We start from the raw sequence: 22,265 nt of genomic DNA on the forward strand, positions 1-22,265 counted from the left end.
CTGGTAAAAACAGAATCCAAACAAAGGACTGTTCTTGTTTTGAATGGGGATCTGCTCAGGAGAGAAATGTAAGTGGTCAATGTGGAGAATTCAGAAAAGAAAAATCAGACTTTAGAGACAATAGCAAGACAACTATTACTTGTTACATCCACAGCCAACCTTATGTGAATCATTTGAATGGAAATCTAAATTATAACTCTTAAAATTTGTATTTCAATTTTTGCAAAGCTTTTGATATATTAACTTTCTTAATATTCACTGATCTGAGTCTAGTTTTGAAAGAAAACAAGAATTAAGGAAATACTCCATCTTTAGTTTCAGTTTCCTTTGCTGTTGGTTTATCTTTAAGACTTTGTGGCATCAGGCCAAAAAGAAACAGTCTGCCCTAACAAGACTTATTACAGACCTAGAAAAAAAATGCTTTCCGAGAAACTACTGTGCTTAGAAGAAATTTCCTAAAAAGTGAGCAGAAGGAGTTCAGTGATTTCTGTAGACTGGGAATCCCCTCAGCTGATGTACAGTACACCTTGGAAGTATGGGAGAGGGGGAAAGCTTTGCCTTTCATGGTTTTTACTGAATTGCCAAAGATTCCCTTAGCTAAGAGTGTGTGGTAATACTAGCTACACACTTTGGTTACCTCTGTGTCTCATCATTCACAGCCAGGGCAAAGTGAGTGAAATATACTTAAAAATCATCATGCTTGGGAAAGCCTGAGAATGACTTCTGTTTGCATGCATATTTACACCATGCAGCGTTTTGCTTTTCTCACACTTGAAGGGATGATGAAATGGGTTGTGAATCTAGGAATAGCAGTATATAGTTTGGTCTCTCACTTGCTCTGTGATCTTCAACTGATTGTTAGGTCTGTCTATGCTTCAGTTTTCTTAGTTTCAGATATGCATTATAAAACCTAACCTATCCACCTTTCAGGATGTTCTAAAGATGACAGATTATTAAAAAGATATTTTAACAAGTCTAAATGAATTTTTCACTGGCCAACATTTCAAAAATATAGCCAGCTTTCTGGCCGAGTTTCAGCTTATCTCCTAGGTGCAGCAAATAGTATTTTCCCTCTGGATGATGTAGTTATTCGTGTGGTCAGATGTATCTGTTAGTCTGCAGCATTCACCAACCATAGGCATGACTCTCCTGGTGGAACAGAGGGTTGAAATCATGCAGCATTTATTCTTAGGAAAGGGCTTATATAGGTAACATAGCTTACCTTTGATGAATAAGAGTATGCTGTAAATTTACAAAACAAGACAGAAGACGATTTCTCATTTTTCTTCTTTGTGCTATAGGTCCTAGCCTGAAAAAGAAAGAAAGAAATTCAAACGATAAGAATTGGAAGAGAAGAAATAAAATTTTGCATAGGAGATTGTCTAAATAACCACCCCCCCAGGTTTACTAAGTTTTAGAAATAATAGAATTTATCAAAGTGGATGGCTAGAAGATCAATTCTGAATGCTCCATGGAAAAGTAGGGATTTATAGCCGAGGAGTGTGTGTGTGTGTGTGTATGTATGTGTGTATGTGGTGGAACAGGGGATTAGCGGATGGAAAATTACTAAGGGAGTAAGGTAATTTTTGCTAAACTGACCTAATAGAATTCTTGTTGAATACAAGTCAGAGTGGTATCACTGGGTGATGGTGGGAGATGAGGAGTTTGACCAGATATCAAGAGTGATTAGATATAAAGGGTGGAGGATTCTTGGTAAAGTGACTTAGTAGGATTCTTGCTAAAAGTGGATTCTCCAAAGACAAACATGGAAACCTACTGAAGAAGAGGTTCAGAAGAACAAACTAAAGGTTGCTCAAGGAAGAGAGTCTTTGTCAGAGGTTATTTTGAAGCATTATTGGAGGGTGGAAGACTGAGGCAGGGAGACCAGGGAGGTTCTTAACAGTAGTCTGGACAAGAGCTAATTGGGTCCTGAAGTTTACTCACAGAGATAGGATTGAAAGGGGGTAAATTAAAGAAATTTAATGTGATAGGGATTGTACTTTCAGGTACTGTTATTTGAAGTATAAATGACAAGAGGTCCCTAATCATTGCTTTGTTTCCTACTATCATCTTTAATGGGCTGAATAGAATATATGTGTATGAATGTGTGTGTATGGGTGTATAGGTATAGATATATTTGTTGTTTGGTTGACATATAAAAGACAATTTAGATGATTTTATTTTCAGAATCTTGTGACAACCTGGGATTTGATGAAGTCAGGGCAGGTAGGCCATGGGCATATGGCTTTGTTGAAGAGAGGCCTGTGGTCATGGGAGAGGTAGGGGCAGACCTGGTCTTTTTTTGGATATTGCTGTAGATGACAGAGAACATACCTTGAAATAGAGTGCTGTATTTCTGAATTCATGCATTTGGAAGGACTTTTACAAATGTGACAGACTTAATCATTTGGGACAGGAAATAACTATAAAAGATACATATATATATATATAGGAGGTAAGTATATATGATATTGATACCTTAATAAGATAAGTGTATATGATAACTATAGTGAGAGCACCATAAAAGTAAGTGTATTTTGTTAAGTATGGTGCATCCCCCCTTCCTTCCCATAAATCAGAGATTTAAATAAAGTATATGTGAATTTTATAAATATTTTGTTCCATTTTTAATCAGAAGCTTTAGAAAATATCTAGTTTTAATTTTGATTCATTGTTAGTTGTCTTTTTGGGGGTGAGGACTCTTAAGAATGTAGTTCAATATGATGTAGTTCAGTAGTGCATGTCACTATATTTTAGATCATATTTTAGTTTTTTTTTCAAGCTTTTATTGACAATTTGTCTTTTCTTTGTGAACAATTCACAGAAAAAGGCAAAGTCATGATTTATGGGAAATCATGTAAAGTCTGTGATTTAACTCAGGGTATTTCCAGTATAGTAGCAGCTTATTGAGCAGCACCAAGCAACTATATCTGTATTTATGGTGCCAGAATTTCCAGCAAGTGTAGTTATCTTTCTTTGGTACTTAAGTGAAACTATAATTGCAGTGTACATAATGATCTCAGTCTCAGAATTTGTAGACAAGGCAAGAAGAAGCAACTAACACTGCCTTGCCAATCCCCCTCGAAAAAACAAACAGACAAAACCCCAAACAGTTGTGTGTGTTTGAATGTACTGTTATTTATAATCCATGGAATGCACTGGATACATCAAAAAAGATTTATATTTGTTGGTTCTGGAAATCTTTTACGAACAAGGTATATTAATTCTATTTGGGTATATAAGTACTGTACTCAATAAACAAAAATAATGAAATATAATTTTTCCTTTTCTACCAGTATTATCCAGAACTACTACATCTGTTTGAAAGCTCCTCTTGGTTAATTAGAAGAAACAGTTCTGGACTTCTAAATCACTGTGAATATTTGGCATCTCAGGTTCCATATATTTAAAACCAAACCTGCAGCTTTCTTTGCTAAACCATAACCTCCTCTGATCTACCTATTACTGTTAGTGGCAGTACTAGTCTTTTAAACTTCAAAACCTCAGATTTTTTTCTTTGATCCTTTCACTGCCTCTACTTCAGATTCAAATCCTTAGCATTTTCCTTGATTTCTGTCCTCTGCTTCAGCCTTCACATACAGTCTATCACTGTCTTATTGATTCGTTTTGAAATGTAATTTCATTGTATTTGTTTTCACCATTACCATCTTATTTTAGCCATTATTATTGCAGTAAAACACACATAACATAAAAGTTACCATTTTAATCATTTAAAAGTATAAAATTCAGTGGCATTAAGTATATTCACAATGTTGTATAATCATCACTGTCTCTAGTTCCAGAACTTCATCTTCACTCCAAGCAGAAACTCTGTATCCATTGCTTCCTTCCAGCAGGCACTGACAACCGTTAATCTGCTTTCTGTTTTTATGCATCTGCCTATACTGAATGTTTCAAATAAATGAAATCATACAGTAGGTTGCCTTTTGCATCTGGCTGTTTTTACTGAGCGTGTTTTCAGGGTTCATTCATGTTGTAGCATGTATCAGTATTTTATTCCTTTATTTATGGCTGAATAATACTACATTGATGGACATTTGGGTGTTTCTGCCTTTTGGCTGTTGTGAATAATGTTGTTTTGCAAATGTAAGCAAAGTAAAGGTGGTACACAGAACTTGTAAAAAATAATGAAGATTGATCAAAAATATGCTAAAAAAATTGTAACAGTGGTTTGAGAATGACTTGAAGTTTGGAAAAGATAGACCTGAGCTATGGCAACATATTCCATTTCCCAAGCTTTCCCAGTTCCAACCAGCCTTTTACATCATCCCTACATAATTTAGAATAACTTGGATAGGGTCATTTTCTTGTTCATTAGCATTTAATGAATACTCATTTTATAGAGGGCACAATTCAAGATTTTTTTTAGGTAGATATTTGATGTCCTTCATCTTTCCAGCCAAACCAATCTAATTATGATTTTCAAAACTCACCTTATACTTTCCTACAATTGTGCATTCCTTCTTGACATTCCTCTGCTGTGGGTCCGTTTCCCCATAGTTTCTATTGCAGTTCAGTCATCCTATTCTTATTTATTGAGGGTTTGTTATCTGCCAGGCACAGGAATACTTTTTTATTTGCAGCAAATAGTGTCATGAAGAAGTAGAGTGTTACAAAAACAAATAGGACACCTAATTTAGTTTAGATTGAAGGGGTGGTTTCAAAGATGACCTCTTGGAGAAAATGTCATTTAAGCTGAGATACAAGTGACAAGTAGGCATTAGCTTTAGTGAAGGAATGGACGAAGGGAATAGTATGTGTAAACGTACTGAGATAAGAAGGAGCTTGGCTCAAGTATGTTAATTCTTTCATTAGTTCATTTTGTTGTGAAGAAATTTAAGTATATGTTGTTTCTCACTAATAATGTACTGGTGGTCTATACTGCTTTACTTTAAAAAATACCAAATTTATCATATAGCCCTTACTCAGTGAATTTTTATTTTTAAAGATACTCCAAAAAAATCACTGGAAATACCAAATAATAGATGCAGGTCTTAAAATTATCCAGGGAATTCATATAGAAGTCCCATTTCTATGCAGAAAGTTACAGATTTATGATACATGTATATATAATATTTATACTATATATTATATTATCATGGAATAAATATACAAATTTATATACAAATCCCCTAGGTAACATTTTGGTTTCTCATTTTTGCTTGTAGGCACCAGTCAAAAAGCTAGTCAGTAGGAGGGCCTGTTACGTTCCAGGCATCCTCCTCTGCTATTTTCTGTGCATTCTCTGATGTGCTTTATAGTTGGTTCTTTGATATCAATGAGAAGGATACACAAAAGATGAATTTAAATTGTCCTTTTGTTTTCAAATAAACAGAAATAACCGATTTTTTGGTAATTGTGTAACTATTTTCATTTTTGAGATGTGTAGATGTCTATATAAGAGTGCTGTAACAGCTGAGATTTTTGGATACATGCAGGGAAACTAACTCTGGCTAGCTTCTGCAGGAAAGGAATTTAATTGATAGTTAAAGAATCTACAGGAAGACTGAAGAATTAGACTTGAAAAATGTAGAAAAACCTAAAGCTGCTAGGTGGCAGGAAGGACTAGCCTAAGTCATGTTACAGGAACGTGTTAGGATCCACTGTTAAAAGACTTACAGTACTGCCTCTTTAAACATTTCTTGGTGATAGCATCTTTGTGGTGCTAGATGTAGTCAAAGTCTAGGGAAGGAGTGGTCTGGTTGAGACCTTATTCTATCTACCAGGGAGGAACTCCTTCCTTTGGCTTCTACCTTTTGGCCTCCTTCCAAACTCACATAATAAGGAATTTTCCCTGAGTAAGGAGGGAGTTTGAACCTAGGAAGTCCCCTTAAAAAAAGAGATAGCTGTCCTCCACAACTACTTACTAAAATATGTTTTCAGAACAGTTCTGTGTAATGACAGGTGGCTGTATGCCTCTTGAAATACAAGGTGAAATTGTTTAAAGAATCTTACATTTCTGGATAACATATGATTGTTTCTGTTTTAAGAAGGGTTTTGGTAGTTTATTAGAGAAAAATTATTTTGATTTTTTTCAATGTGAAACTATTTTAGATATCCCTAACTTTTATCACAGAGGTATGACTTAAAAAAAGACATTTTTCTAAGCAAAAGAATCACAAAGTAAAGGTGATTGCCAGATGAGCATATATATTTATTTTTCAACATTTACTTTGGTAGACAAAGAATTTCATGTTTAAAATATGTCCAAAATACTGCTATAATTTATAAGAATAGATAAACCAAAATTCATGGTAAACACATATATCCTAATTGCTTCAAAACATCTCAATGAAAAAAAAGCCAAGTTGTTAAAAAAAAAAACCCCAAGATCAGAGCTACTTACTCAGTTATAAAATATTTGCACTGTTACTAGTTACCCTTACCTTATAATTATCTTCATAGTATATTTCATGAATTACAGACTTAAAAAAAATAAAACAAGGTGATATATAAAAACTTTTTCCATTTATATGCATATATAATTTGGGGGGAAAGAAATGTGGATTTGAATAAAAAATTACTTCAGGAATGTTTATTACACACATGGGTGCTTTTGACTTACAAGCCATGGTCTTGACTCCAGTAATAATGTTATAGTGTAACATGAAATATATAGATCAAGTACAGACATAACTTTTAGAGACAGAGATGTTTTTATAGCCACAGCAGAATAGTTATAAGCATAAAACCTCCTAGAAAGTTTCCTAAACCTTGAAATGCATGAGTGTACATTGCAACAGGCAGCAGAAAGTCAGTTTCCTATTAAGAATTCCCATCATTTCAGTAGTCACAGTAAGTTGTTCTAGGTTTTCAAATCCTCTTTCCCAGGACTTCATATGTTCTGATATTTCAAAAAATTCATTCTTTCAACTTTCTGTAATGAGAAGATGAGAGTTTTTACAAACTTGATCTGTTCTTGTTTCCCAGCGATTTAAGAGTTGACTTGAGAAAACGTATGGCAGGAAAGGGAAGCTAGTTATAACCAAAAACCCCTTATCAGAACACTTCACACAGGATCATAACAGAATCATTCTGCAGTTGTCTTTATTTTTTCAAAAGATTTCTCTTGGAAAAAACAGATTATAAAATGGAAGTAATCTGGTAACCTACCTTGATTATAACATTTGCTTGCTTTGACTTGGAATTTAGGCATCTTTGTCCCTTATGTGCTTTCAGGGTGATACTGTTAAAGGAAGATCCAAACAGTCTTAAATTTTGGATGGAAAAACATAAAAACAAAACAAAAAGCCACCACCAATGTCATCTTCATTGAGTACGTTACTTACATCACTTCTGTTTTGTCACAGTTATTAGTTGGGTAAATTATGGAGACTTTCTCAATGTCTGCCACTTTCACTGCTTTTACTCCACGGCCTGTGCAAAGACACCGTCCCCCTTTAAACATGGGAAATCCTAGAACAGATCATAGCATCAGTTACTAATTCATCTGATTGCAACAGATGGCTGTAGTTTATCGTCTTGTTGAAGGAGATGGGCCAAGTTTTCATTAAGGATAAAGATAGTTTGTCAGACAGCAGTCGACACTGCTCTTACTGGAAAAGGAGCTTAAGTAAGAAATTGATGATTTCCTCTTTGAATTTGTAAGCAAACCATTAAAGAATAAAGAAAAGCATGAAAGAAGTTTATTAGATATCAAGCTTATCTGCCTCTTGCTTTTATGCTCAAAAATTTTTCCAGGAAGCTAATAACATTATCTCATATAAAATCTTCTTAGCAAACATTTAAATATTACTAAAGCCTCCTGCCAATTCTGTAGCCAAATAAATTCCATGAAATTATCACTGTTAGTTTCAGCAATCATCTCTGATGTTTAAAGTATTTCCAATATTCTCTACCAAAGCTGTAGTAACTTCTAATGTGTAAGGTTAAATAAAAATTTACTGTATCTTTTAGTATAAAAGTGGAAGAAAAGACATTTGAAGCATTAGAAAAGAAACTTACAGGTTTAGAAGTAAAAAGTACCATATACCTTTCACAGTTGTAGCACAGAATATCACAGCCAAGACTATAACCATGCTCTTCATACTCATGTTTGTCTGTTGCTGCTGCTTGGACTTTGAGACTCTTCTTGGAGGGAGTAGGAATGCTGAGCATGGAAGAAAATTCTTAATTGGTATATATAAAGCATTCTGTACACAATCCTCTTATGGCACAGGAATTTCCCTCCTTGTGTCATGTTCCTTTCTTCCAAGAGTTTCTGTTTTGTTCTCATCTAAGTATTACTGTCCTTTCCTTTTGTTCAATGTTGAAAGTGATACGACTGTGAAAGCAGTTTGTAGACAGTAAAGAGCTGTATAAGTTAGAATAGGATACACCCAGATGGGAACTAGCCTTAAGGTAGCATTTCCTAGAAATGTATTTAATTGTTGGATTACCTGGGGCAGTGGAATTCTGATTGCTGTTCATTCTTTCATTCAAGAAGATTGTCTTCCTGTTTTCAGTCCTGTGAATTCATCCTCTGTCCTTCATATAACTATACAAAGGAACATTCTTTTAAAAAACCTAATTTTTTCTCTTTCCTTGTTTTTAAATCATATATGAGGCCTATTTTAACATCAGACAACCTTTTAATTTCACCTTGTTTCTATTTTGCTGACTATAACAGCTAATGAAGTCTCCTGAAGAACTGTACTTCTGAATTTATATCCGTTTCTTTTTGCATGTTTAACAATTTTTACATATATGTATATCTCAAACACTTATTTTAGTACATAAAGTTGTGTAAGTTGTAGATTTTTATAAAAGATTCTTTTTTTCTCGTGTGTTGTTTTTATTTCTTGGATTTTGCTTTGATGTAACTCTTGTTTTCTTTGTATCTTTACTTTTTCCTCTTTAGTTTTCTAAATCTACTTTAAATATGTCACTTGCGTACACTTAAACATCATATCAAAGGGACTTTTAAATAGGTGAATTTAATTATTTATTGTGTAATTGATAATCTGTAAGCTTTTAAAAATGCTTCCTTGCTGTTTCTTTTCTGTGTTTGTTTTCCTTGGTTTCTTTCTAACTTTGAATATATTTTCTTTAACATTTTCTGACATGATTTGAACAAAATACTTTGTTTTATGTTTTGCTAGTAACCTTAAAAGTGTTTTTACCTGCCTTTTTCTAATTATTTACATCTACCATGAATAGAATCTTCTGTTTCCTCCCTTTGTAAGATGAGAAAAAAAATCACTGTAACTTTCTTTCAAATATTTCTTATTTCCTAGTTTTTTTTTTTTTTTAGTATAACCTGGGATTTATAACTAGTTTACTATTTTCAGATGATTATTTTGGATTACTCAACTTTTTGGGGGAGAATTATTACATTTTTAAAAACTGAAGTGTAGTCAGTTATACTGTGTCAATCTCTGCATAGTGTCCAGTCATAGATATACATATTTGTTTTCATATTTTTCATTAAAGGTTATTATAAGATACTGAATATAGTTCCCTATGCTATACAAAAGAAAATTGTTTTTTTAATCTATTTTTATATATAGTAGTTAATATTTGAAAATCTCAACCTCCCAAATCTATCCCTTCCCACTCCTTTTCCCCTTAGTAACCATAGATTGTTTACTATGTCTGCGAGTCTGTTTCTGTTTTGTAGGTGAGTTCATTAGTCTCTTCTTTTTTCTTTTTTTTTTTTTTGATTCTGCATATGAGTGATATCATGTGGTATTTTTCTTTCTCTTTCTGGCTTCACTTAGAATGACAATCTCTAGATCTATTCATGTTGCCACAGATGGCATTATTTTATTCTTTTTTATGACCTAATAGTATTCCATTGTATAAATATACCACAGCTTCCTTATCCAGTCATCTGTTGATGGACATTTAGGTTTCCATGTCTTGGCTATTGTAAACAGTGCTGCTATGAACATTGGGGTGCTTGTATCTTTTCGAATTAGAGTTCCCTCCAGATATATACCCAAGGAATTTCTGGATCATATAGTAAGTCTGTTTTTAGTTTTTTGAGAAATCTCCATACTGTTTCCATAATGGCTGCACCAAACTACATTCCCACCAACTATGTAGGAGGGTAACTTTTTCTCCACACCTTTCACAGCATATATCATTTGTGGACTTTTTAATGATGGCCGTTCTGACTAGTGTGAGGTGATACCTCATTGTAGTTTTGATTTGCATTTCTCTGGAGAGTTATCATTACATTTTATTTTGAAATCATTTATTTATTTAGACATATCCTGCGTTTAAGTTATTTTATCAACCAGTACAAGTTGTCAAAACCTCTTAGTCTTGGAGAGAAGCAAGGTGGTGGAGTAGAAGGATGCTTGTAGCTCACCCTCTCCCACAAATACACCAAAACTCACATCTACGGACCTACTCAGCCAACCAGAACACCTGCCGAACTCCGACAGAACATCGCCCTTTTCGAAAGACAACGACACCAAAAATCTGGTAAGAGGAAAGGAAAAAAGAAAGAAGAAAAAGCAAACCAGTGTGGGACCAGTCCTGTGGTGAGGGAGCGGCAAAGGAGGACTGGCGCTTGTTCACTGGGTCTCCCTCTCCAACGGAGAGGCCGGCAAGACGGAGGGGGAGCCTCTGAGGCTCAGATCTGCCCCGAGCACCCCTTGACCGACAGAACTGAGTTAAACGGGCACAAAGGGTCCCTGCAACACCCAGCCCAAGACACGAGCCAGCAGTTGGGGCCGGGACAGGCTGCCTGAGCCCTGTGGAGGACTGGGGCAGCTGCACTGAGGCAGCCCTGAGGGACTGCAGGGTGCTGCGCGCTGTAGCTGGGAGGGGATACGGAGCAGAACAACCTCAGTTCCCCATAAATTGCAAAAAAAAAGCAAAGCAAGATGGCTGGTGTTCCCTGGGTGGAGGGGTGCTGTAGCCCTTGTCTCCTCAGACCTGCGCCGTCATTACTGGTGCTTCTCCAGAGAAGAGAGGCGGGGCACAGCCACAGCTGCCATCTCCTCCTGTGTGCAGCACCTGGGTGGGGGCGGGGGCTGTGGCGGGGCCAAGCCCTGAATCCGCACCCGGGGGCTCTGCAACCTCCTAGGAAGGACTGACACTTGTTTACAGCCCGAGGCAGATAGGATCTTTCTGCCCTGGCACCTCAGAGAACTCGCGCCGCCAAGACAAACAAGGAGTTGATTTGACACGGAGCGGGACTGGGCCGTTTTGCGGTCTTCCCTGATCCCGCCTTCAGAGCACTGACCGGAGGCGGAGTGGGTAGCTGCACAGAGCAGCAGGCAGCAACTGCTTTCCTGGCAGGAGAGGAGGGGCAGCAACCCGCTTTTCTGGCAGGAATGCAGCACCTGACCACCATGCTGGGAGGGGGCGCGATCCACCCACCTGCCTCGCCTGAGCCCAGCATCTGACTGTGGCATCGGGAGGGGGAGTGACCCGCCCACCCACCAGGTAAGACCTCAGCACCTGACCCAGTGTTGGGAGGGGGCGCGATCTGCTAGCCAGCAGCCACTGGGAGCAGCACAGATGAGGGCGCCAACCAAGGGCCTCTGGAAATGGCATGCTGAGTTTGCGAAAGAGAACAAAGACACAAAGACCTCTCAATAAAATCATTAGGAGCACACTGTCTCCAGGAGAACTAGAAAACTGATACTCCTTAAGCCACAGTGCCAGAGAGATATGAGCGATATGAAGAAGCAGAGGAACCACTCCCAATTAAAAGATTAAGAGAAATCCCCTGAAAGCACGATCAAGGAAATAGACACTGATGGCCTACTAGATCAAGATTTCAAAAAAGGAGTGATAAAAGTATTGAAGGAACTAAAAGAAATAGTGTTTAGAGATATAAAATATGTCAAAAACGAAATAGAAGCTATAAAGAAGAACCAAGTAGAATTAGTAAACTCATTTGCTGAGATGAGAGCTGACCTAAAGACTGTACAGAGAGACGGAGAAGATGGCGGAGTCGAAGGACGCTCGCAGGTCACCCTCTCCCACAAATACACCAAGACCCACATCTACAGACCCACTCAGCCAACCAGAGCACCTGTGGAACTCCGACAGAACATCGCCCTCTTCAAAAGATAAAGATGCCAAAAATCTGGTAGGAGAAAAGGAAAAAAGAAAGAACAAAAGGCAAAGCAGCACGGGATGGGTCCCGCGGGGAGGGAGCGGCAAAGGAGGACTGGCACTCACTCGCTGGGTCTCCCCTCTCCAACTGAGAGGCCAGCGGGACGGAGGGGGAGCCTCCGAGGCTCGGATCTGTACAGAGCAGCCCTTGACTAACAGAACTAAGTTAAACGGGCACAGAGCGTCCGCCAGACACCCAGCCTGAGACGTGGGCCGGCATCAGCAGGCAGGGCCAGGGCCAGGCTGCACAAGCCGGGCGGAGGACGGAAGTGGCTGCACGGAGGCAGCCCCGGGGGAACGCAAGGGGCTGCGCGCTGTGGCTGTGGGTGCACAGGGCAGAACAACCTGCGCCCTCCATAAAACAGCAAGGTTGATGTGCTCTCGGGGGAAGGGTGCACGCCCCCATCTCTGAGAACCCGCGGAGGGTTTTCGGGGGAAGAGAGGCGGGGCTCAGGCGCAGCCGCCTTATTCTCCGTGCTGAGCACTCAGGCGGGGGTGGGGCGAAACCTGCATCCGCACCGAAGGGCTTAGCAGCCTCAAAGGCCAGACTGAGACTGGCCTGCAGCCCGGGGCAGATAGGATCCTTCCATTCTGGTCCCTCAGAGAACTTGCTCCACAAAGACAAACAAGGAGCTGGGTTTTGGCTCGGAGCAGGGACAAGGCTGTCCCTCGGTCTTCCCCCAGCCCACCCGCGGAGCGCCGACCAGGAAGGGGCGCCGACCCTGGCGGGGCGCGCAGCCGCACAGAGCAGCGGAGCTACCGGCGGCGCAGGTAGAGCGAGAGCGGCCCCCCGCCTTTCGGGCAGGAACACAGCTCCTGACCGAGGTGCTGGGAGGGGGCACGACCTGCCCTCCTACCCGGCCAGTCTGAAACATCTGACTGCGGCATCCGGAGGGGCAGCGACCCGCTCGCCCACAGCAGAGAGCTGCACCTGACCCAGTGTTAGGAAGAGGCGCGATCTGCTTGCCGACAGGTGCTGGGAGCAGCACAGAAGAGGGCGCCAACGGAGGGCCTCTGAAAACAGCAAGCTGAGCTTCCAAAACAGGACGAAGACAGAAAGACTTCACATTAAAAGCACACAGACTCCAGGAGAACACTGACAAACCCCCCACTTTTTTTTTTTTAATCTGTTTTTACCTGTTCTATTTTCTATTACTCTGTTAATCTTTACTTCTTAATTCATTTCTATTTCTCTTGGGTTTTGATGTCCTGCTATTGATTAGACACAGGTTTCAAATACATCTATTCATCTCCCCCCCCCCTTTTTTTGTAAAGGTTTCAAAAGGACGTCTCAACCCGATTAATACTCTGCTCCAGCTCACTCTTCTGTTATTCATTATACACTGTTTTCAAACCCTCTTTCTCCCTTCTTTTAAAATTCTTTCTCTCTCTCTCATTTTTTTTCTTTTTTTCCTAAGTTCTATTCCTAAATAGGCATCAGAGAGAGAAAATCATTAAGGACCAAAATAAACAACTGATACTCCATAAACCACAGTGCCAAAGAGGTATGAGCAAGATGAAGAAGCAGAAAAACCTTTCCCAATTAAAAGAACAAGAGAAATCCCCTGAAAGAAAGATCAACAAAATAGACATCGATAAGCCTACTAGATCAAGATTTCAAAAAAGGAGTGATCGAATTGCTGAAGGAATTAAAAGAGAGAGTGTTTAGAGATATAAAATATGTCAAAAATGAAATTGAAGCTATAAAGAAGAGCCAAGTAGAATGGGTAAACTCATTGACAGAGATGAGGAATGATCTAATAGCTGTGCAAAGCCGACCAGATAATGCAGAGGAACGAATTAGCGATCTAGAAGACAGGGCAATAGAAAGCACCCATTCAGAAGAACTACAAGAGGAGCAAATAAAAAATAATGAAAATAGCATAAGGGACCTATGGGATAATATAAAGCGTCCCAATCTTCGCATAATAGGGGTCCCAGAAGGAGAGGAAAGATCAAAGGGGATTGAAAAGGTTTTTGAAGAAATCATGACTGAAAACTTCCCAAACTTAAAGAAGGAATCAGATATCCAAGTACAGGAAGCTCAGAGGGTCCCAAACAGGAAGAACCCAAATAGACCCACACCAAGACATATCATAATCAAGATGGCCAGAGTCAAGGATAAAGAAATGATTCTAAAGGCAGCAAGAGAAAAGCAAAGAGTAAGTTACAAGGGAACCCCCATAAGGCTCTCAGCTGATTTCTCTACACAAACACTACAGGCCAGAAGGGAGTGGCAAGATATGTTCAAAGCCCTGAATGAAAAAAAGATGCAGCCTAGGATCCTTTATCCAGCAAGGCTATCCTTGAGGATAGAAGGAGAAATAAAGAGTTTCACAGACAAAAAAAAAAAAAAGCTGCAGGAGTTTAGCAACACTAAACCCATGCTAAAAGAAATATTGAAAGGGCTATTCTAAATAGAAAAGCAGCAGGATGCTACAGAAATGAGAAACACACAACTGGAAAGGTGATAACTCATGAATTACAAATAAAGTAAACATGAAATTATAAAAGAAGACATACAAATCACTGAGAGTGGGAGAGGGAGGCAGGGAAATATAGAATATTTTTTTCTTTCTTTTTTAAATTTTTTTAACAGTAGGATGGGTTTGAGATCACGTTACTATCAGTTTAATAAAAACAGTTATAGTAATGGGTTGATAGATTTACAAAAAAGGGTAACCACAAGCCAAAAATTTACAAAGGAGTCACAAAAATTAAATAAAATCCATGAAAATACAAAGGAAAATTACCAAACGACAAAAGGAAGAAGAAAGGAACAAAGAGGATATACCAATTCAACTGCAAAGATAAGTTCAAAATGGCAATAAACACACATCTATCATTAATTACTGTAAATGTTAATGGACTAAATGCTCCAGTCAAAAGACACAGAGTGGCAGACTGGATAATAAAGCAAGAACCTTCAATATGCTGCATACAAGAGACCCACTTTAGGGAGAAGGACACATATAGATTGAGAGTGAAAGGATGGAAAAGGATATTCCATGCAAATGGAAAAGCCAAAAAAGCAGGTGTTGCAGTACTGATTTCAGACAAAATAGACTTTAAAACAAAGGCCATAAAGAAAGATAAAGAAGGACATTTTATAATGATTAAAGGAGTGATACAAGATGAGGATATTACACTCGTTAATATATATGCACCCAATATAGGAGCACTTAAGTACATACAAGAATTACTAACAGAGATAAAGGGGGATACTGATGGGAATACAATCATAGTTGGAGATTTTAACACTGCATTAACATCTCTAGACAGATCTTCCAGACAGAAAATAAACAAGGCGACAGAGAAATTAAATACTACAATAGAAAAACTAGATTTGGTGGATATTTTCAGAGCATTACACCCCCCAAAAATAGGATATACATTCTTTTCAAGTGCACATGGAACATTTTCCAGGATCAATCATGTACTTGGGCACAAAAGAAACCTCAACAATTTTAAGAAGATAGAAATTATCTCAAGCATCTTTACTGACCACAATGCCATGAAACTGGAAATCAACAACAGAGAAACAAAGGAGAAAAAAAGGAAAGCATGGAGATTAAACAATATGTTATTGAAAAAACAATGGATCAATGAGGAAATCAAAGCTGAAATTAAAAAATACCTTGAGACAAATGATAATGAAAGCACAACCACTCAAAACCTATGGGACACAGCAAAGGCAGTGCTAAGAGGGAAGTTTATAGCGATACAGGCCTTCCTCAAAAAAGAAGAACAATCTCAAATAAACAATTTAACCCACCACCTGAATGAATTAGTAAAAGAAGAACAAAAAGCCCCAAAAAGCAGCAGAAGGAAGGAAATAATAAAGATCAGAGAGGAATTAAATACAATAGAGATTAACAAGACCATAGAAAAAATCAACCAAACCAAAAGCTGGTTTTTTGAAAAAGTAAATAAAATCGACAAACCTCTGGCCAAACTCACAAAGAAGAAAAAAGAGAGAGCACAAATTAGCAAAATAGGAAAGGAAAATGGAGAAATTACAACAAACAAAATAGAAATACAGAATATCATACGAGAATATTATGAAAAACTATATGGAACCAAACTGGATAACCTAGAGGAGATGGACAAGTTTCTGGAAACATACTGTCCACCAACACTGAATCAAGAAGAATCTGAACACTTGAACAATCTGATCACTAGAAAGGAAATAGAAATAGCAATTAAAAACCTCCCTACAAATAGAAGTCCAGGACCGGACAGCTTCACCGGGGAATTCTACCAAACATACAAAGAAGAACTCATACCAGTCCTTCTCAAACTCTTCCAGACGATTGAAAAGGAGGGAATACTCCCAAACTCATTCTATGAAGCCACCATCACCCTGATACCAAAACCAGGCAAAGACACTACAAAAAAAGAGAATTATAGGCCAGTATCACTGATGAACATAGACGCCAAAATCCTCACCAAAATTTTAGCAAATAGAATCCAACAACACATAAAAAAGATTATACATCATGACCAAGTGGGGTTCATCCCAGGGACACAAGGATGGTTCGACATACGCAAATCAATCAGTGGAATACATCACATCAACAAGAGAAAGGACAAAAACCACATGATCATCTCAATCGATGCAGAAAAAGCATTTGATAAAATTCAACACCCATTTATGATAAAAACTCTCGCCAAAGTGGGTATAGAGGGAACATATCTCAACATAATAAAAGCTATATATGACAAACCTACAGCCAGCATAGTACTGAACGGTGAAAAACTCGAAAGCTTCCCACTAAAATCTGGGACAAGACAAGGATGCCCAGTATCACCACTCCTATTCAACATAGTCCTGGAAGTCCTAGCCACAGCAGTCAGGCAAGAGAAAGAAATAAAAGGGATCCAAATTGGAAAAGAAGAGGTAAAAGTGTCATTATATGCTGATGACATGTTACTATATATAGAAAACCCTAAAAGATCCACACAAAAGCTGCTAGAGCTGATTGAAGAATTCAGCAAGGTAGCAGGTTACAAAATTAACGTTCAAAAATCAGTTGCATTTCTTTACACTAACGATAAATCAATAGAAGAAGAAAGTAAAGAAACAATCCCCTTTAAAATAGCACCCAAAGTAATAAAATATCTGGGAATAAATCTAGCCAAGGAGGTGAAAGAATTATACACAGAAAACTATAAACCATTGATGAAGGAAATTAAAGAAGACTTTAAAAACTGGAAAGATATTCCATGCTCTTGGATTGGAAGAATCAATATTGTTAAAATGGTCACACTGCCCAAGGCAATCTACAGATTTAATGCAATCCCTATCCAATTACCCAGGACATATTTCACAGAACTAGAACAAATCATAATAAAATTCATATGGAACCATCAAAGACCTAGAATTGCCAAAGCATTACTGAAGAGAAAGAAAGAGGCTGGAGGAATAACTCTCCCAGACTTCAGACAATACTATAGAGCTACAGTCATCAAGACAGCATGGTATTGGTACAAAAACAGACATATAGACCAATGGAACAGAATAGAGAGCCCAGAAATGAACCCACAAACTTTTGGTCAACTCATCTTTGACAAAGGAGGCAAGAATATACATTGGAATAAAGACAGTCTCTTCAGCAAATGGTGTTGGGAAAACTGGACAGCAGCATGTAAAACAATGAAGCTAGAACACTCCCTTATACCATATACAAAAATCAACTCAAAATGGATTAAAGACTTAAACATAAGACAAGATACAATAAACCTCCTAGAAGAAAACATAGACAAAACATTATCTGACATACATTTAAAGAATTTTCTCCTAGAAGAAATAAAAGCAAGAATAAACAAATGGGACCTAATGTAACTTACAAGCTTCTGCACAGCAAAGGAAACCAGAAATAAAACAAGAAGAAAACCTACGGAATGGGAGAAAATTTTTGCAAGTGAAACCGACAAAGGCTTGATCTCCAGAATATATAAGCAGCTCATACGACTCAATAAGAAAAAAATAAACAACCCAATCCAAAAATGGGCAGAAGACCTAAACAAGCAATTCTTCAAGGAAGACATACAAATGATCAAAAGGCATATGAAAAAATGCTCAATATCACTAATTATCAGAGAAATGCAAATCAAAACTACAATGAGGTATCACCTCACACCAGTCAGAATGGCCATCATTCAAAAATCCACAAATGACAAATGCTGGAGAGGCTGTGGAGAAAGGCGAACCCTCCTACACTGCTGGTGGGAATGCAGTTTGGTGCAGCCACTATGGAAAACAGTGTGGAGATTCCTCAAAAGACTAGGAATAGACTTACCATATGACCCAGGAATCCCACTCCTGGGCTTGTATCCAGAAGGAAATCTACTTCAGGATGACACCTGCACCCCAATGTTCATAGCAGCACTATTTACAATAGCCAAAACATGGAAACAGCCTAAATGTCCATCAACAGGTGACTGGATAAAGAAGAAGTGGTATATTTATACAATGGAATACTACTCAGCCATAAAAACCGACAACATAATGCCATTTGCAGCAACATGGATGCTCTTGGAGAATGTCATTCTAAGTGAAGTAAGCCAGAAAGAGAAAGAAAAATACCATATGAGATCGCTCATATGTGGAATCTAAAAAACAAAAACAAAAACAAACAAACAAAAACAAAGCATAAATAAAGGACAGAAATAGACTCACAGACAGAGAATACAGACTTGTGGTTACCAGGGGGGCGGAGGGTGGGAAGGGATAGACTGGGATTTCAAAATTGTAGAATAGACTACTCTGTATAGCACAGGGAAATATACACAAAATGTTATGATAACTCACAGAGAAAAAAATGTGACAATGAGTGTGTATATGTCCATGAATGACTGAAAAATTGTGCTGAACACTGGAATTTGACACAACATTGTAAAATGATTATAAATCAATAAAAAATGTTAAAAAAAAAAAAAAACCGACTGTACAAAGCAGGCTATATAATGCAGAGGAACGAATAAGTGACCTAGGAGACAGGACAACAGAAAGCACCCAATCAGAACAGCTGAGAGAAAAACAAATGAGAAACAATGAAAATAATATAAGGGACCTATGGGATAATATAAAGCATGCCAATCTATGCATAATACGGGTTCCAGAAGGGGAAGAAAGAACAAAAGGGACTGAAAATGTATTTGAAGAAATCATGACTGAAAACTTCCCAAACCTAAAGGAATCAGATATCCAAGTACAGGAGGCTCAGAGGGTCCCAAACAGGAAGAACCCAAACAGACCCACACCAAGACATATCATAATCAAGATGGCCAGAGTCAAGGATAAAGAAACGATCCTAAAGGCAGCAAAAGAAAAACAAAGAGTGAGTTACAAGGGAACCCCCATAAGGCTCTCAGCTGATTTCTCTACACAAACACTACAGGGCAGAAGGGAGTGGCAAGACATATTCAAAGTCCTGAATGAAAAAAACGTGCAGCCTAGGATACTCTATCGAGCAAGGCTATCCTTTAGAATAGAAGGAGAGATAAAGAACTTCACAGACAAGCAAAAACTAAAAGAGTTTAGCAACACTAAACCCATGCTAAAAGAAATATTGACAGGTCTACTCTAAATAGAAAAGAAGCAGGATGCTACAAAAATGAGAAACTCATAACTGGAAAGGAGATAACTGCCGTGAATTACAAAAAGAATAAGCACAAAATTGTAAAAGAAGACATCTAAATCATTAAGAGTGGGAGAGGGAAGCAAGGAAAGCCACTGTTTTAAACAGTATGGAGATTCCTCAAAAGACTAGGAGTAGGCTTACCATATGACCCAGGAATCCTGCTCCTGGGCATATATCCAGAAGGAACACTACTTCAAAATGACATCTGCACCCCAGTGTTCATAGTAGCACTATTTACAATAGCCAAGACATGGAAACAGCTTAAATGTCCATCAACAGATGACTGAATAAAGGTGATGTGGTATGTTTATACGATGTATACTGTTCAGCCACAAAAACCGACAACGTAACGCCATTTGCAGCAACATGGATGTTCCTGGAGAATGTCATTCTAAGTGAAGTAAGCCAGAAAGAGAAAGAAAAATAACATATGAGATCACTCATATGAGGAATCTTAAAAAAAAACATAAATACAAAACAGAAACAGACTCATAGGCATAGAATATAAACTTGTGGTTGCTAAGGGGGCAGGGGATGGGAAGGGACAGACTGGGATTTTTAAATGCAGGATTGATAAACAAGATTATACTGTATAGCACAGGGAAATATATACAAGATCTTGTGGTAGCTCATAGTGGAAAAAAAAGTGACAGTGAATATATATATATGTTCATGTATAACTGAAAAATTGTGCTCTACATTGGAATTTGACACAACATTGCAAAATGACTATTACTCAATTAAAAAAAATGTTAAAAAAACCCAAAAATCTCTTAGTCTTTATTTTAATTAATCTCAAAGTAGCTGGAATATTATTTCTTTTTCTCATTCATTCATTCATTTAGCATGCATAATCCAAGACAAATTTTCTCACAGGAAAGTAAAGTAAAAGGAATATGTTCTTGGATCTCATAAATCCTAATCCATTATTTTTTCTTCACTTCAAGACCTCAGGTAATATGTAGATTCAAAATTATGCAGAGTTGGAAGAGGAAATGGTTTTGTGCTTTAACCTTTTTACTTCTTTTTTGAACCATACAGAAAGGTTCTGTGGATGCTCTCTCCTTCCTTAACATCCTTTCCCTCTTTACTGTCTTTTCCTTCCAGAGTCCCTGCCTTTAAGTTTAACGGAAAGCACCACCCTATTCTACATAGTTCATTGCTCATTCATTTATTCAGAAAATACTTATTTTAGGTGTCTGTTACATGTCTGGCACTCTTTTAAGTATTGAAGATAGAACAGTGAACAAAACCAACCAAATTCCTTCTTGTGTCTTTCAAGTTTTGCAGCATTCTAACTTATTTGTAGAAGGCAGTCTGCCTAATTTCTGCTGGTTCTGTAGATGTGTGTCTTTAGGACTATGACTTCTTCTGACCTTTTTTTTTTTAAAACCTTTTTTTTTAATTGACATGTAGTCGATTTACAATGTTAATTTCAGGTATACTGACCTACTTTCTAATGTCACATGAGGAGGATTAATTTCTTTCAGAATATTCTCTCGTCTAGTGAGCTGGAGAGATCCCTCTTATTTCTGTTCATATAATATGGTTCCTCTAGCATGGAATGCAGTTTCCTCTGCTTTCCTGAATCCTTTCCTTCCTTTAAGTTTTAATATCTTCATGAAGCCCTCTTCAGTACATAGTGATTTCTTCTCCTGGCTTTATAGCACTTACTGTCTTGTCTAGCTTTATCCTGAAGAAATATAATGGGAGCCACATACTTAATTTTAAATATTCTAGTAGCCACATTTAAAAAGTAAAAAGAGCCCACCTGTGCGCCTGCCCCAGCTCTCATGGCAACTCCTTTGGCCCTGGTGCTGGTGGTGGCTGTGACCATGTGGACAGCCTTGTTCCCCTCCAGTCTGGCTGAGTTCGTCTTGGAGCGGGCGGAAGTGGTGTCCCCACTGAGCTCTTGGAATAGAGTGGTTGAAGGGCTCTCACTGTTGAACTTGGGAGTATTTCTATATTCTGGAGCAGTATTTCATGAATTCTTTCACGTATTCTTCAGTCCTGGCCTTTGAGAGAGACAGAAACTCAGTACAGCATTCGCATCTTTTTCTTCAGCATCCACCTGGACAATATATGTTCTGGCATGAAAACCTCTAAGAGATTAAAGTTCTTTTTCAAAGTCATCTGCCAAGCCATCCTTCACCATATAGTAAGCTCAGTCGATAGCAGGTGGATTTTCAGGTAGAATAGCCAACCTGGAGATGAGGGTCCCATTCCAGAATTTTAAGGAGTTGGCACTGGCCTTTTGGTTTTTTGTTATGATCTCTCCAAAAGCTACCCAGTCAGTGCCTTTTAGAGCAAGTTTTTGTCCAGCCATCCTGAGATCCTTTACTGACCCTGGTAGCCTACAGTAGCAAGTGGGTTTTATGTTTATTGTGATAGGAAGGCATTATAGACTTTTAAAGCAGGAGATAGGTGATCATATTTTATTTTACATTTAATAAATATCGCTGTGGTGATTATCATTTTGTAATGAATAGAAATATCGAATCACCGTGTTGTGCACCTGGA

The 22,265-nt window shown here is 38.0% G+C and overlaps 1 protein-coding gene across 1 annotated transcript; it reads right to left on the bottom strand.

Annotated features, from left to right (window-relative positions):
* Window positions 1–6,150: 6,150 nt before the first annotated feature.
* Window positions 6,151–8,143, bottom strand: CXCL11 (C-X-C motif chemokine ligand 11). The gene is made up of 4 exons (XM_010969312.3): window positions 8,015–8,143; window positions 7,311–7,437; window positions 7,135–7,207; window positions 6,151–6,898 (listed from the first exon to the last, which is right to left on the bottom strand). The coding sequence occupies exons 1-4, from the start codon at window positions 8,073–8,075 to the stop codon at window positions 6,857–6,859; spliced, it is 303 nt and encodes a 100-aa protein (XP_010967614.1). The 5' UTR covers window positions 8,076–8,143; the 3' UTR covers window positions 6,151–6,856.
* Between the last annotated feature and the right edge of the window lie 14,122 nt (window positions 8,144–22,265).

Source organism: Camelus bactrianus, chromosome 2 (genome assembly GCF_048773025.1).
Source record: "Camelus bactrianus isolate YW-2024 breed Bactrian camel chromosome 2, ASM4877302v1, whole genome shotgun sequence".
Taxonomy (NCBI): Eukaryota; Metazoa; Chordata; class Mammalia; order Artiodactyla; family Camelidae; genus Camelus; species Camelus bactrianus.